The sequence below is a fragment of the Fundulus heteroclitus genome, chromosome 23 (assembly GCF_011125445.2).
Source record: "Fundulus heteroclitus isolate FHET01 chromosome 23, MU-UCD_Fhet_4.1, whole genome shotgun sequence".
Lineage (NCBI taxonomy): Eukaryota > Metazoa > Chordata > Actinopteri > Cyprinodontiformes > Fundulidae > Fundulus > Fundulus heteroclitus.
This window is the reverse complement of record NC_046383.1, coordinates 16,911,900-16,928,465: the sequence shown is the minus strand read 5'-3', so window position 1 is coordinate 16,928,465 and position 16,566 is coordinate 16,911,900. Positions and strand designations below refer to the sequence as shown.

At 39.8% G+C, this 16,566-nt stretch overlaps 1 protein-coding gene across 1 annotated transcript in view; it reads right to left on the bottom strand.

The window, feature by feature from the left end:
• The window catches only part of slc16a2 (solute carrier family 16 member 2), a 36,015-nt gene extending 22,885 nt beyond the window's left edge, over positions 1–13,130 (bottom strand). The window contains exon 1 of the mRNA XM_012866131.3: positions 11,950–13,130. Within this exon, the coding sequence (XP_012721585.2) occupies positions 11,950–12,355 (406 nt within the window). The 5' untranslated portion in view covers positions 12,356–13,130. The remainder of the gene's footprint in view (positions 1–11,949) is intronic.
• Positions 13,131–16,566: the final 3,436 nt, after the last annotated feature.

The window sequence follows — 16,566 nt, the reverse complement described above, 5'->3', positions numbered from 1 at the left end:
AGATACGAGTACTTCAGTTTAAATACTTGCCGATTCAAAGTACAGATACTGAGTACTTAATAAATTGGTACTTTTGGAGGGTCAGCAAACAACCTTTTGGTGTACAGCTACCTGGTATAGAGTGGCGTCTAGCCTTTGAGTTACAGCATAGCCCGGCCCACTTCCAAATACTGGCATCGTTGTGTTTTTTTGGAACCATCTTCCAGTCGAAACACCAAACTGTCTCCAAGTTTTAAAGATCTGACCCAAACTGGGTATCAGAGGACTGGTTCGAATGTTCGGGAACCACCCAAGAACCACGAAAGCTCAGGTCTGGCATGAACTGGGAACTGCTGGATAGAACAGCATCACTGTCAACATTACAGCAAGCTACACAAAACAATGGTCTGGCAGGATGCCAATCAACAAAGAAGTCCATGCGCTTAAATCAGCACCTTCAGGCATGAGTTATAGGTCAAATACCCTTTGGAGAAAACATTTATGGTCAGGTGAGACAGAGACGGAGTGTTTAGGCCATAATGACGAGAATCTTTGCAATAGCAAAGGTGAGTGAGTTGATTCAGCTGCTCCCTTATTCAGGGGTTACCACAGCAACTTGGTACACCTTGCACAGTAATTTGGTGGAGGTCTGTTTCACTGCCAGATGTATAAGTACATTCAGCGTATAAATGGCACCTTGGTCACCGGTCAATTGAAATCCAGTAGATTATCTTAGATTCTTTCCTGAAATAAAAAGCACAAAGCCTGTAAACTAGTCTTCCAGCTCTCAGCAGGAAGGAGGGGACACCTTCTAAACACATGCGGGTGCTAACTTCCCATCGAATGCAAACCTTCAGATACCTTGTTGTGACAAGATAGTTGAACTGTGATCCCAACCGGATGATTTAAAAGGACAACAATTCAAAAACAATAGCAGCGCTGGCTTTGGATAAATGGCTAAGCTCTTTTGGTGGGAGTGATGGGCATGTGGTCAAAGTAGAGCTGGGTGATATCAACCAAAATTAATATCTCAATATTTTTATGCTGAATTCTGATATATATTTACCCTGATATTTTTCCTTATAATAAAGTAATCATTAAAGGATTGTCTGAATCGAATATTTATCCCAAATGTCTAATTTAATTTTTACTGCAATTTACAAGCTGTATGCAACGAAATTTCGTTCTGTACGCACTCTGTGCATACAAAATGACAAATAAAGTTGTCTAAGTCTAAGAGGCACATTTTTTTAACAAACAGCTATCGATAAATCTGAGAAACAGCTGAAAAATAACCTACTGGAATACATAAAAGTATAATTAATTATAATGCAACATAGACCATCTCGATATAAATGATATAGACTCACCTTATATCTATTTTCTTTTTCTATATCTCTATATTTTTTTAAATCTTGATATATTGGTCAGCTCTAGACCAAAGCAGGGCGCTTTGCATCTTAGGAAGTCTCCACTCTGGGTCCCTGAGCAAGACCTTCAGCCCCAGAAGTTGTCTCAATTGCAGCCCACTGCTCCCTGTGGGATGGGTTTGATGCACATTAAAATATATAAAAAGTTGGAGTGACTAATGAAGATGATGACTTTTTTTTCATGGCCTTAACCTCAACTCCTTTAAGAAACAGACTATGCTCAAACTCTCCCAGACGGGTATGTCCCAGGAAACCAGCCAATTTAACTGAGCTCTACCATTTCTGTTTCTAAAACCATAGAAGTTGATTATAATCAATCCAGCCATGAAACTGACAGGTCAAATATATACCTAAAAGACCAACCTTTAAGTGCTATTTATGACTATGGGTATATGTGAGCGAACTGTACACAGCAGGGTCTATTTTAGAAATAATGTATGTTACACATTTCAGTACAGGGAGAGAGTTTGGGGGGAAAAAAGCAGGACTCAAAATGCCCCCTCAAAGGGTAAAAGCCAGTTAGTTAGTCAGTTAAAAATATATAACTACAAACCCATGTTTCGAAGCTTGTATGCGGATAAAACAAACAAAAAAAAAAAAAAGAAATTAAACCCCTCCCTCCCCCAACCTGAAAAAAATAAAATAAATAAAACACTACTCTCTGACCCAAGCAACAGTCTGGGAATAAATTGAGTGCAGCGTTCTCATTAGAGAGGATTAGGTCAACTCAGTCCGAGACAAAAGAAAAAAAAAAGAACGCACTGAACTGGACCGGCAGCAAAAATACAGAGGTGTGTGTTTACAGGCGTCTCTGTCTATTTAGACGAGTTCTGACGCCGAGACTTTTCGAGGGTTCCTCCGATAAGCAAACCGTCTTCTAGCGGAGGAAATTGACGGGACTTAAAGAGACAGACAGTCTAGTTTGTACCTTAAAAAGTGTACAGGCCTGTTCCCATTTAATCAGGATTAGAAGGGAGCTTTGTTTTTGTGTAAGCGCTGAATACTTCTTGTCATGTTCCGTTTTTAACCATCTCGACATTATTTATGTGCGTGAACGAACACGACTTCTTTGATCTGCGCGTTGCAAGCGGCTACGCAGCTGTGCCCTCATAAACATCCCGCATGTCGAAGCAATCAACACTTCAGTGCTGCGAGTAGGAGACTAATGCCTCTGACCCCCTTTTGTCAAAACCATCTGACGACGAAACTCGCGTTTGCACAGCCTCAGCGCTACTTTCACGAAATAATCAAGTTCATGGTTACTGGTAACTGGTTAGAGAATAAGCTCTTACGCCTGAAGAGCAGGCCAAATAAATCAAAAATAAGGAAGCAGCCGCCGGAACACAGAGAAGAATGTTATCCGCTTTGCGCTAATTAAAATTTAATTTCAGGTCGGAAGCAGCCCATTGTACTAACGCTCTCTGACGACATTGTTTGTGGCTCACGCAGACATAGGAGGAAATATTCAGGCAGGGAAACAATGCGACGGACTTGAGGCTGGCATTGTGTGAAGTTGTCGCCTGTAAGAGCGAAACAATGGCCGTTCACATGTTGTTGTTTTTTTGCACTATTAGTGGAAACGTGGATTTATAGGAATACAGCGTCGAGATGGGAATCGTTCTTCTCAGGGCCAAGTAAAAACGACCGCCGCAGGTGCTGGAAATGCCGCTTACGTAAATGTGTGACACGCGAGCTCGCTTGGTCTCCAGCAGCAGATGCTAAATGGTCACGCTGTAGAAATCTAAAAAACTATAAATGTAATGATAACTATTTACCAACAAAGATACAGTGGCATTACTGGGCCTTAAACATACTATTGGAAATTGAACAATGACTTTGCCAGTCGTGCACCGATAGGGCTTTTCCTCGCCGATACAGATTTCCAGCTTTTTTTGATGTCCTGCTTTGCATTAAAAAAAAGGAGAAAACCCCAATTTATTCGATAAAGAACAGAAACTGAAGAAATTAGACTTATATCCACATTTATGAATCAAAGCATACAGTGGCTCACAGATCCCAGTTAATAGGCACAAATAAAAACAAGACCTTCATAATAAATCCTTTTGAAAACCTTTTCCACATATAATAATGTGACATTTGCGCTGCTTTATGCAACTAAAAAACACATAAGTACGAAGGGGAAACCCTTAAAAATCTAAAAGTGCAGTAACTTGGTAACATAAGTGAGCACACCCTATTGGTTTTGGGTCTATGCTTGGTAGAAAATCTGAATTCATCCTCTGCTTTGTAGCAGCTAGGTTCAAGGTTTTGGGTCATAACAGCTTGGGACTGTTCATAATGACACCCGGTTCCATCTGAAGAATAGTAAGCCCAGAGCATGACGCTGCCAAAACCATGTCTTACCCTGGGTCTGGTGTGGCTTTGATTTGATGGTTTTACTGTAATATCTAAATTTAGTGTCATCAAACCTCAACACACGTTCTTCCACGAGGTTTTGTGAGATTTTACTGTCTGGATGTTCCCAAGGCTTCTGTCTCGTAACCATTTCCCTTAGCTAAATGTGAAGAAAACAGCAGTCTGCTGACGTATGAGGAACACAATCTAGCGTTACTGTCGGCCTCTTGACGGCTTCCTTGAACAGTTTTCAGCCTGTCTTTTCTATCTTTTTGGAGAAATGTCCGGTTTGATGAGTTGACGACTGCGCTTTTAGTGCCATGGTACGTAAATAATGCTGTGAAGCTTTGTTCATCCTCCTCCCGATGCACAACTCTGCACAACGAGATCCTTCTGATCCTTAGCAATCTCTCTGCAAATTGGGCTTCAGCTACACATCAGGTTACCGCAACATACATTTTTTTCCTTTACACTTTCCGTGCTAACAGATTTGTCGGTTTGTCGGTTGAAATATGCTGAATAAATGTCTAATCACATGTGAAAAAAAAGTTTTTAAATGATTTATCATGAACTCGTTTTCTTTACATCACAAAAAGCTGTTTTTTTAACAGACCATTAGCGCCTTTAAAAGTCCCAAAACTATAGCAGATTTTTAGTAAAACACCAGAAAGTGCATCAAAGCAAAGGAGAAGTAAATTTCTTCTGGGAGTTCTTAGTTTTCATGCATTTAAAGCGTAGAGAAGTTTGATGAAACAGACAACAACTAATTTTTAGCTCATTTCTCCCCTGGAGCATTTTCCATTACAGAGCTCAAGAGGCTACAAGCAATAACTGTATAACCGACCTCTCATTTCATTATTTATATATATATATATATATATATATATATATATATATATATATATATATATATATATTAGGGCTGTGCATAAAAATCGATATAAAGATTAATATCGATATTTTTAAAAACGATTTAATATCGATATTCTGGCTTTCAATATCGATATACCTCCCAACCTCTAGGGGGCGTTTTTTTTTTTTTTTTTTTTTTTTTTTTTTTTTTTTTTTTTTTTTTTTTTTTTTTTCCCAGTGTCCTGTCCAGCAATATGGCAATAGGAATTTATGTCTCAATGCCAGATAGAGCTCGACAGATTTTACTTTTACAAGTGGAGCAAACGACATGACAATGGGAGAGTAAAGGAAGAACAAAAAGTGAAAGAAAAGAAAAAAAAAGAGTAGAGGTGAAAGAAAGAGGAGATAAAAGGAAGAGAATGATAAAACCTTCTCTGTCTGCTCCATCACCTGGAAAGAGACACAAAAAGAACAGCACAACCAACAGACATAAAGCAACAGATACACTCGAATAACACCTAGATGCCATTGCTAAATCATATATATTATTATGTAAGCTGACATGTGTAATGTGATATTTGAAAAAAGAAAGTGAAAGAACATAAATAAATAAATAAATAAATTACAAGATTACTGTATATAAGTGAACACTTAATACCTGGGACCCAGCACCTGTGGGAGATGTGAAAGTGCACTAGTTTAGGTGAACATTATCCAGAAATAGCTTGATAGTGATTGTGGAGAACCGAAGACCCTAGGGGGCGTTATTACAGCGCAACCATTACAGTTCACAGCGAAGGAGAGCGAGTGAGACGAATTTGTGGAACGGCCGACAGGATTTTAGAAGCTCCTTTGACCCTAAAATCAGATGTTTGGGCACATTTTTGGTTTCTGTGACACGTTAAATGCATTGAAGCAAATGCACTTTATTTTCCTGTTAATATGTCTGTGATCAATAAATAGAACATAAACATAATATTTGGCTGATTTTGGTGATTGAATCACTGAGCATTAATTCAAAGTAATAAATATCGATATTGGAATCAAATCAAGCTGAGCTATGTATCGAGAATCGTATCGTATCGTGAGCTGTGTATCGAGAATCGTATCGAATCGGCTCATCCTAGATGATACCCAGCCCTAATATATATATATATATATATAAAAGTTTCAATCACTCTATCATTAAAGTTTTCATTTTTCCTTTTTTCGTTGTGGGAATCTGCAAGAAGCTGAACAGGCGGGTCAGGAACAGCCAAGAAAGCTGCTCTTACATAATACTCCGAGTTACGTAAAACATTCTTTGTGTTTTCATAATTGTCGAGCCCCTCAACGAGCCCCAAGAAAATAAGATACACACCTAAAGGGGCTATCCTTTCCATCAATTCAAATCCAACCTTATCAGTCCGCAGTGGGTCGTACTGAGCGATCCACTGAGCTGTCAGACAAAACAACTCCCTGGGTGGGTAAAGAATAAGAACAAAGTAAGAAGCAGGTTGTTCGACAACAATGCAAGAAAAGAAACGGGTTAAAAATGCTGCTGACAGATAAGAAGCGGAGCTCTAAGAAGCGGTAAAGGGCCTAATACAATTACTTTTACTCATTCTTCATAGGCTATTAAAAAAAGATCATTCATTATTTTTCCATCATCCAGAACACAGTGTGCGTTTGAAAGCACGGGGAAATTTTGTATGAGAAGTTTGTAAGAGATCAAAAGCGCAGGACAAAACATTTGCAACTCCATCTGCAACAGATAAAGATGGGAGTATCTTCAAAGGGCTGCGGAGCAGAAATGAGTTTTGACAGCGGAAATCGCTGGATGCTTCATGACTTGTTTATTTGCTGCCACTTTCTGAATGCTCATAAAATCCCTCTGATCATCCAGTTCCCCCGGGCTGTCAGCGGAGGGAAGCTACTGCTTTGGATATTAATATTAATGCTAAAACCGTTGAGTTTTATCAGTGTTTGTAACGCACGCTTGAGTTTCTTTTTTTTCTTTTTTTTATCAGGTTTAACTATTTTTCAGTATACACAAATAAGAAACCAAATTTTATGGTGAAGTGGACATTTGCTGAACGCCTTTTCTTGCTCCTCTCCTCCTTCGACCTCATTTAGTAACGGTCCAAAAAAAAAAAGGAAAAAAAGAATAAAATAAATCAAACGCACTCATAAAAAGAGCTAATCTCCACCATCTGTATCTATTTGCTCATATAACCGTGTGAAGGCTCATGAGACCATGAGCCAACCTGAACCCGTTCCCCCTGCCCTCTGGAATGCCAAAAAACAAACCGGGCCTTCGGACCTGCCAGCCTGGGATTTCCAGCTTCCAGCTGAGATGCTGCAGAAATCTCAGGCAACAAAGAGACAAAAAAAACCCACCAGTGATAATCTCTACATGATGCCTGAGAATTTCCTCTAATGTTTTTGGTCAGTGTAGAACCACCAACAAAGGGCGGTGTCTCTGCAAAACGTCTGTGAGCTGCTGACTGGATCTTCCAGGTAACAGTAAGTTTTGACATTACTTAAACCAGAGGGAAAGTGCATTTTTTTTACTGCATGATAATATTTACACAAATGCGTCTGTCATTATATAACTGATTCATCAGACTCCGGGCACATATCGATGAAAAAAGTGCCTTAAAGCCCAAAGATGGGGCAATGCGGACCAAGCTAATAAATCGAGGCCAATAACGACCTTAACGACTCCTCGTTATAGAGGCATGGACCAGTTTTGGGTTTATTTGCAGGCCAACGATGACCTTAACGACTCCCCATTACTAAGGGGGGTGGACCTGTTTCGGTTCAATTTGCGTGTTATCTAAGCCATTACAAGGCCTTTGTTGGGCAGCACTATAAAGCTTGGAGCTCCACACTACTACAGACACTGAGAAAGCTTTCTGGATAGGAGCCGAAACGTCTTCAAACTTCGAAAAAAAAAAAAAAAAAAAGTCCAGTTGTTTTGTTTTTTTACTTTTTTTGGAATCGAAGCCTTGCTTTAAATGTTCATTAATTATACTTAGTTTAAGTCATGATAAACTATATTAGTTGAACTTAAAATATCTAATAAACGCTCTTTTCCTTATACATGTTTGGCATCTCGAGGCGATTAAGATCATAGATAATGTGATTCTTTTAGGGCGGCTCTGAAACCCTCTTTAAAAGTTTTAGGGCTTGCTCTTCGGTAGGGCCGGACGATTATTCAGTAACAATATATATCGATCAACAGACGTGAGGTTCAATAGAAAAAAGTTCAATAAGAAGTTCAATAGAACAGTTTTCCTTCCTTTTTGTATTCTAGCCTATCATGTAGGTTAATACTAGCCATTATGTCCTCCCAACCAATCACAAACACAGACCCAGGAACGCTCCGTCACCAAGCTTCAAAGTGTTCAGAGAGCACCTGTAGTTTTTTTCTTTTTTTAAAAACTTACAGTTTTGGTAAGAAGTTGACTGAATAAAGGTTTGGGTTTGAATTCAGTGTTCTTTATCTAAAAAAAAAAAAAGGTCTTTAAGCAACAGCATAAAATGGCCAGGGCTGAACTTAAAACATGTTTTTAAATTTTTCATAATCATTGATATCGATCAATATGATCTCTGTTTTATCTATATGCTTTTTTTCTGTATCGTCCAGCCCTACTCTATGCTCTTCTGTACGTGTTTAGTCCCTCTGCTTTTAATACTATGCTGACTGGATTTCTTTTACTCCTGATCTGTGTTCAATCTTCCTCCGTTCTGTTCGCTTTATTCCTTTCTATCATCCACGGCTGGATTTCCAGTTTGCCGTTCTGTTTTTTTCTATTCCTCTCTGCTCATAATAAATTCAATCATTCTAATAACCCTCCTTCTAAACTTGTATTACTATTTAACTATGAAATGAAAGATAAAATAGGGCTGAACGATAATTCAATAATGATACATATTGATCGATAGACGTGCATCAATGATAGAAAAAAATAGTCAATAGAAAGTTCAATAGAATAACAGTTTTCCCTCATTTTGCATTCCATGTAAATTAATACTACAGTCATTAATCCTCCCGACCAATCAAACGCAGACCCAGAAACGTGCCGTCACCAAGCTCCTCCCCTTCAAATAGTTCAGAGAGTGTGCATTATTTTATTTTTTTTTTATATTTGCAGTTTTGGCAAAAAGTTGGTTGAATAAAGGGTTGAGTTTGAATTCAGTGTTTATGTGTTCTTTATCTAAGAATAGGTCACGAAGCAACAGTATAAAATGCCCAGGGCTGCACTCAAAATCTATGTTTTGAATTTTTTGAGAATTATCAATATCGATCAATATGATTTCTATTTTATCGCTATGCTGTTTCTCTATACTGTCCAGCCTTAAGATAAAACCATATTCCACTTTTCCTGTTTTACAGTCAGACTTTTTCCACGTCTGACTGTATACACAACTAATCAGAATAATACGTTGCTATTTTTAATTTGACATTAACTTAATTATAAACACGTAATGAACCAAATTTACATGTCTTTTAAACAAGGGAAAACATGCATCTTCCTGCGAGCTGCCTAAAGGTACTCAGCAACAGGTGGGGGAGGGGCAGAGCAGAGACAAAGCACAGGTGAGCGCAGCTATTTGTCTGCTGTAATATTAAAATACCTTTTACACCTAAAGGACGGCGAGACCCTGAAAGAACACCTGTTAACAACAGCCCAGCCGAATAACCCAGAGCATGGCCGTACATCGGCAAAGACGGCGTAATTACACACAAATGTTTGGAGGACAGACTTGAGCAATGGTCCTGGGAGTAACTTACGTCTCAAGCTAGTCTGACTAGATTCTTCTTGCTCGTTAACTGCTAAGGGCAATTTTAAACAGGTGAGTTATTTATCCCAACTTTACCGACAAAACTTCTAATCAAGTCTTCCCGACACGCTCCGGCTTTCAAATGAGTCGAGAGGGTCGGGTGAAAAGAGGAAGGAATGTGCTCTTTGTTGGACGTAATCATCCTGCTCTTTCTTTCATTTCAGTAGCACCCAGATCAAAATTACTTCAGGCGTTGATTTAAAAAAAAAAAAAAACTGTATCTCCCGCCCCCTCCTGTTAAGCCTTTCTTCATTCCCCTGATTTGCAGAACCATGCAGCCGGCTTCACGAGGGGCTCGCTCCCCCGCCGATCATGAAAGCAGCGCTGTATTTAAAAATATATCAATAATTTTTTTCAAATCCGCGCCTCTCCTGGTACCTTTGGACAGAAAAGGCACGAATCTGCGGCTCGCTGTAACCACCGGGAGGGGGAAGAAAAAAAAAAAAAAAGACATCCGTGTTTGGCAACCCACCCACCTCACCTCCATTGTGCCGTTAAGGAAAGGAAAGTATTTATGCACACCCTCCTGTGGTATTTCCAATTTCTTTTTTTTTCTCTTTTCCGTGCCCCTGAAAGCCTGGTTAAAAACAAAGGCTGAGGTGAAGCATAAAGGTGACACAGAGACTTGACCTGTAAAAAAAATTAAATAGTTTTACCATTTCAAGGCCAGCCAAGCTAATCATTTTCACAAAAAACCCTAGATCTATTATAATCCCTCCAGTCTAAAGGGAAGAAAAATCGTAGGATGCACCCGACTAGATGGCATTCATGCTTATAAAGACAACAAAACATCAGAAGGTTTTTAATTTCATTTTCCCCCCCTCTCTCTCTGTCTCTCTTTCTGCCGTTTGTAATAATAACAAACGGGTTCATTTGTTCCAGGCAGCCGATTAATCTCCTCCCACACACTGGCCTTCACCTTAGCTGGTGATTGTGAAACATGAAAAGAACTTTAGCAAAAAAAAAAAAGAAAAAAAAAATACCCTGTTGTACTGTCGCACAGGAGAGAACAGGAAAGAGCGAACGGGAGGCCCCCAGCGTGCCAGAAATAATACCTGCGTAAGAAATAATCCACCAAGCAGCAGTTAAATCACAGGCAATTTTAACTTTACAGTTAGCGATTTAATGGCTGCTGTACGGATCGTGGAGACTATGGAGGTCGACTGGAGCTTCACCGCGACACAGAGACGGTTCCTGGAGGAAGAAGCTGATGTTTGCTACTGTAACACGTTTATGCTACATGTTATTCTGAGCTGTGATGGTTTAATAAAGATAAAACCACCTGTTTTGCTTTGATTTATTTATTTTTAACCCGGAGTCATTCACAAGCCTTACTTTATTCAATTTGATTAAGTATGCTGGCTATAATCTGAAGCCTCAAAGTTAAAAAAAAAAAAGATGGGGGGGGGGGGGGGGGTCTTGTTTTCTGCACCCCCCCCCCCCCCCCCCCCTAACTGAAGTTCAGGAATGATTTGACCCAGCGGCGCAGATTAATGCTGATGCAGACCTTTTTTTTTAATTACCACACAAATGTATTACAGACAAGGTAAAATGTTCTTAGAACTTAAATGTTACCACAAATTATTTGCATTCAATAATCACACTTTTTTTTTTTTTTTTTTTTACATTCTCTTTATTTTCTCTGAGCTTACGAACTCATCTCTTACTCAAAAGCAGACTCTGGGGCAGCAAAATCTCCTTTTATATTGATTTAGTAAAGAATGCCAAATCCTGTTCTTGTTGCTGAAGACAAGCAACGGTCTCTTCCATCGAGCCCAAAAGAATCAGCAACCTTTCAGTGAGAGTGTTGTATCTACAATGATTTACATTCCTTTCCTACACAAAATGTGACTAATTTGTTTAATTAAAATATTTTAAATCAAAAAAAAAAAAAAAATCACTATATATTTTTTTTTGCTAATCTTTATGATCATTTTATACTGGCCCTCGAGGAATTAACGCTTTGGGCCGTGTGACAAAACTTTTGGACATGTTTCCGTACGTTGAATAATCTGACAGTAGGAAAAGTCGCCGGATCAAAAAACGCTAAAATGCGTTTCCGTCATAACTTCGCTAAGGTTTTCCGGTCCTATTATAGGTAGATGAAAGCGAAAGGGCACACAGCATGCCGTGTTGGTGAGCACTGCCTGTCAGCTGGCTGAAAGAAGGCTGCCACAGCTCTCCTCAGCTCACAGGATGGACATATTGGGCTGCTTACCAGCTGGTTATTATTCTATACACAATACAAATATCAAATAAATGTCCTAAATAACATCATTATATAACTGTGAACAGAAATAGGTTGTGTGACTGGAGCAGTGGGAGCAATCAGTCTGTTAAACATTTTGGGAATTTAAGAGAAATTAGTTGTTTTAGTGTTTTAGGGTAGATAAAAATCGGCTGATTCCGGTTTATAGCAGGTTTATCGGTGCGTCTCTGAGCCACTTGTTGATCTCTTTTCTTTTCTTTTTCTTTTCTTTTTTTTTTTTTTTTTGGTACTCACCCACTTTGAACTGGGACGTTTTCTCATCCAGGTCTTGGTGCTCCTCCGCCAGCTTCGTGTGAAGGATGCCAAAAGAGTTCATGATCCCGAAAATGGACCCGTTGCACCAGGTTGCGGCGAAAACCACCAGCCAGCCCCAGCCCCCCTCTGGCGGGACGAATCCGGGACCCTGGCCGTGCATCTGCAGCTGCGCCCCGGCTTCGGCATCGCGAGAGCCGCACAGGGCAGGCTTGGGCTCCCCCTCGATCAGCTGCGCGACGCTGTCCTCCTTCGCGATTTTACAGTCGCCGCCGCCCGCCTCCGGGGGAGCCTCTCTCGGCTCCGTCTGAGGCTCCGCAGCCGGCTGCTCCGTCCGGGACACCTCGGCGGACGGCTGCGCGCGGCTCTCTAGCCCGTTGGTCCCCATGCTGTCTGGACTGGAGGAGAGGCTACTGCTGGGTTCCGGCGTTCATGCCCGGGATATAGGTCATTGACATAAGAGCGGCGATTTGAATAACAGATTTGATTGGCTATCTGTCAAACGTGCAAGACGGATGGAGGCTCACTGGCACACGAGCCTCCTGCACGCCGCCCGAAGCCGAAAGTCAGAGCGTCAACTTAGGAGAAGAAAAGCCCAGGCTGCCTTCCAGCGCCGCATTTCCCATCCTGGGCTATCCGCGTTTCCAGGAATTCACTGGCCCGGTCTTCCTTTCCGATATACGTCGCGTTCCCAGGAACTGCCCGTAGAGAGTTCGCCCATATATTTATTTACTTGTGCTACTGGTGCCGCTCGGCGCGTCCGCTCCGCCTCGACGCCGCGCCGTCTTGTCACGCAGTCCGCACCCGGCCCGTAACATCCCGCCGGCGGCGCTAACGTACGCGATTTCTCGCTGCCCCTCGGTCCCTCCACACATTGATGCCGTCTCAGATGTAGGTAGGCCTGTGTGGGAGTCCCAGTTGTGGGCTGTGTCGGCTCTCAACTGTCAACACGGCTTCTGCCGTCATTGACCTGCTCGCCCCCGCCTCTTTTTCCCTCCCTCCGGCGGGCAGACGGTTGGAGCCAATGGCGGCCGGGGCTTCGCCGCGATACTTCGGGGCCGTGACGGAAAGAGACGACTATTGCCGAACGGACTGTTACAGCAGCTAGCATACTGTAGCTAGCCTGAGCAGCTTCTTGTAGCATGTTAGCAGCTGTAGCAGTTCAGTCTGGTTAATTTGCCAGCTGATGTTTTCTTACATTTATTTGGTAGAGGTTAGCATGACACATATAAGGCTTTTACACGTCGCATTAACAATTATTATGTCTTAAAAGTAAACTAGAAAATGTCGATTTTAAACGAAATTGTTTAATTAAGATCCACCTCTATTTAGTTTAAGGATTTCCTTAGCCATCCGATATGCATCTACAAGAAAACAAGCTATAATGCAATTACATTAGGATAAAAGTGGTATACATATAGTATAAACATAATTATTTGAATAAATATCTTAAGTTAACAGCCAGACTTTCTGTGAAATGAATCAAACTTTTTATTGTGTCACCTATACAACATGATTTTACTATTTGTCTTACTATTTAGTTGTAAAACACTAACTGTTCAAGATAAAATTAACTCAATAACTAAAAGGGTGTTTGCCTCTTGATATCACACAAATAAGGCAAGTATAAGTGGTTTTAAATATATACATTTTAATTATTCTTATTTTTTTCTTCTTTAATTGCCAATTTTAATCACATTTCTCATACAGGTGTGTTTACTTGTATCCTATTGATCTGCAGCAAAGTATTTGATCAATATTAGACAGCATTGCATGGACTTCAGGAAAATCTGATAACAATCAAAAACATGGAAGTGGGTTTTATTAGCATCATGGCAGATTACGTTTGGAATACGTCAAAGTGTTTGTCAAAATATGTCACCAGTCACTCATTCGGGTGGGTAAGTGGCGTTGTGGTACAGTAGGTGCCTCATCTATATGGAAGTTATCATTTCTGACCTGCAGACCCTTGCTGTAAAGCTACCCCACCCCCCTTCTTCTGCCTGGTTCCTGTCTGATAACTCTTAAATATAATTGCTGGTGCCATAAAATGAATTCTTTTTGTTCTAAACTAGTTGCTCATAGCGTTAATTTCTTGCCCGATGATCCACTTGATAAAGTAGAATTTACAGTTGTCGTTTTTTTAGTCTACTATGCTCCAGCTGTGTTTAATTGCCAATTTGTCAGTAAAAATAACGCTATTGAAAAGAATATTTTTAGTGATGTTTTTTTTTTCCTCACTCTCATCTTTTTTCCACAGAAAACATGCGAATACATTTTGAGCTGCGGTCAAATTGTTTTGCTAGTTTAGACTGAAATAAAGCATTGATAGAAATTTTTGTTGATCATTTAGGCCAGTGCTTTCACACAAAAGCAGCTTTGTCTGTCCTAATCCATCCATATGAACTGGAAGACTTGGAGAATGGGGCACGCAGACAGGGATGAACAGAGTGCATTTCACACATGAGCAGGAATTTCAAATCAGTAAACATCAAAAACATCCCTTCTAAACAGAAGTGCTATCAGAATCAGCTGATGTAAGAAAGGAAAAGAAAGCAGAGAACTGCGATCAAGCACTAAGTGAAGTAGAGGGGTGCTTTGTCACAACATCACCTCCGCTGTATCTTGACATCAAATATACAAGTTACTAAAACTCTCCATGAGCAACAGGAAGCCATCATTTCAACCTGTTTAATTTGTTCTTTTCACAATGGTAGAGCAACGTCTTGACAAAAAGAACGTCCGATGCGTTGACTTTGAGCGCCAACACTATGATCATTTTTAATCAATGAATCCACCTTTTTTTCTATAGATTTTCCCATTTTGGGGTCATTATGGGGTCATTGCACCACATTGTATTCATCATTATGGGTTTGCACTGTAGCCCTACTGTAGTCTCCTGTCTGGTCATGTCAATGGTCTACTGTTGTCCGGGAATCTGATTGTGGTCTCATAAAAAACATTCCTAGTCAACTGAGGAAGAGCTGTTCTCATATTCTTTACACACAGCAGAATAAACAAGTGTGGGTCATAGTTACAAATACAGGCTAAAACATCACCTGCTTTATATATATATATACATATATATATATATATATATATATATATATATATATATATATATATATATATATATATATATATATATATATATATATATTAGTCTTAAATATATTAATTTTGTTATCAAATAATATACTGATGGGCTATGTTAACACAGATGGCGCATTATTGAATATATGTAAGGATTAGAATGAACATATACTGATGTGATGCTCTGTAAATATAGAGATTGTGATGTTGCCGGATATTTGAATGTTTCTCACTTTATATTTACTGTCATGGTCTTACTGTGCTTGACAATGTTCGATAAACATAAAATCAGATCATACATTACAGCAGGATGCTAAAGGTCTGTTTCAGTGGGATCAACAAAGCAGTTTTAAGTAATTTAGGACTACATTTAAATTCTTTAGTGCTCAACAGTAAGACGGTGGAAACTTTATTCCAACAGAAAACTTATCTCAAATGCCACTGAAACTGGTTTGGGAGTATCAGTAGCAACTATAAGCATTCATTTTCTGTAATTTGCAAACAGACATCTAACCGGATATCAAGATGAATGTAGATATTTAAGCCTTTGAACCTGTGCGGATCACATAAAATCCTCACAAAACTGAAACTGGTTTTTAAAATCTATTGATGTCACATATTCCATAAATTCCCATTCCATCCTGAAAAAGCAGGGCTCAAATAAATAATTAAAACAGACTAAATTGATTTGACCTTTAATGCTGATGGTGAGGGCACAGCAGGTACAGTATATGCTTCTGCCTAGAACTGTGTAGAGATGGCACAGATGTCAGTTTGAGCAGTAACTCAACATTGAGACTTTCCTCAAGTGCTACATCTTTTCCCTTTGCCATTCGGATCTAAAAAAAAGTCTGAACTGTGCACCATTTTAACAGAAGAAAAAACAATTTGGCAGGTCTTGCACTTCTATTCATTTTGGCAGAAAGCTTTACACCCAGAAGAAAATGTCTCTGTCACAGTTTGTCTTTTGTTTTCTGTCTTTTTTTTCTTTTTCAAGCCATAACACTTACATAGAGCTAAACAAGTGTATAACGGCAGCTAACGTCAGAGACTCGAGTTATGGATATCGGCATGCTGCTACAACCTGGTAAAAGTTCCCCCATGGTAATATTAGTATTGAGTTGGACCTTTGTGATGAAATAGTTATATTCTATGGAGTGCATATTTTTGGGAGCATCTAGATTTACTGCACTTTGGCAAGAAAAAACATACTGACATCTTAAACGGGTGAAGAAACAGTTCTGCAGTGACGTCTTAGTTGGCAGCAGTAGCAAACATCAGCCACCTAGGGGAGCTACAACCATGTATCCAGTACCAGAGAGCTAAAGCATGGGAAAGTAGTCAACTGATATCGCCATCAGTAGGTCAGATTTAAAAATAAAAGGTCAGATTTGACTACCAGAACCACTGTTATAAGCTTCAAGTCTTTTAGTGTATTCCCGTAGCAGTTTAGTGCATCTAGATACTGAGGTTTTGCCTGTTTTTCAAACAAAACAAAAAAAAAGT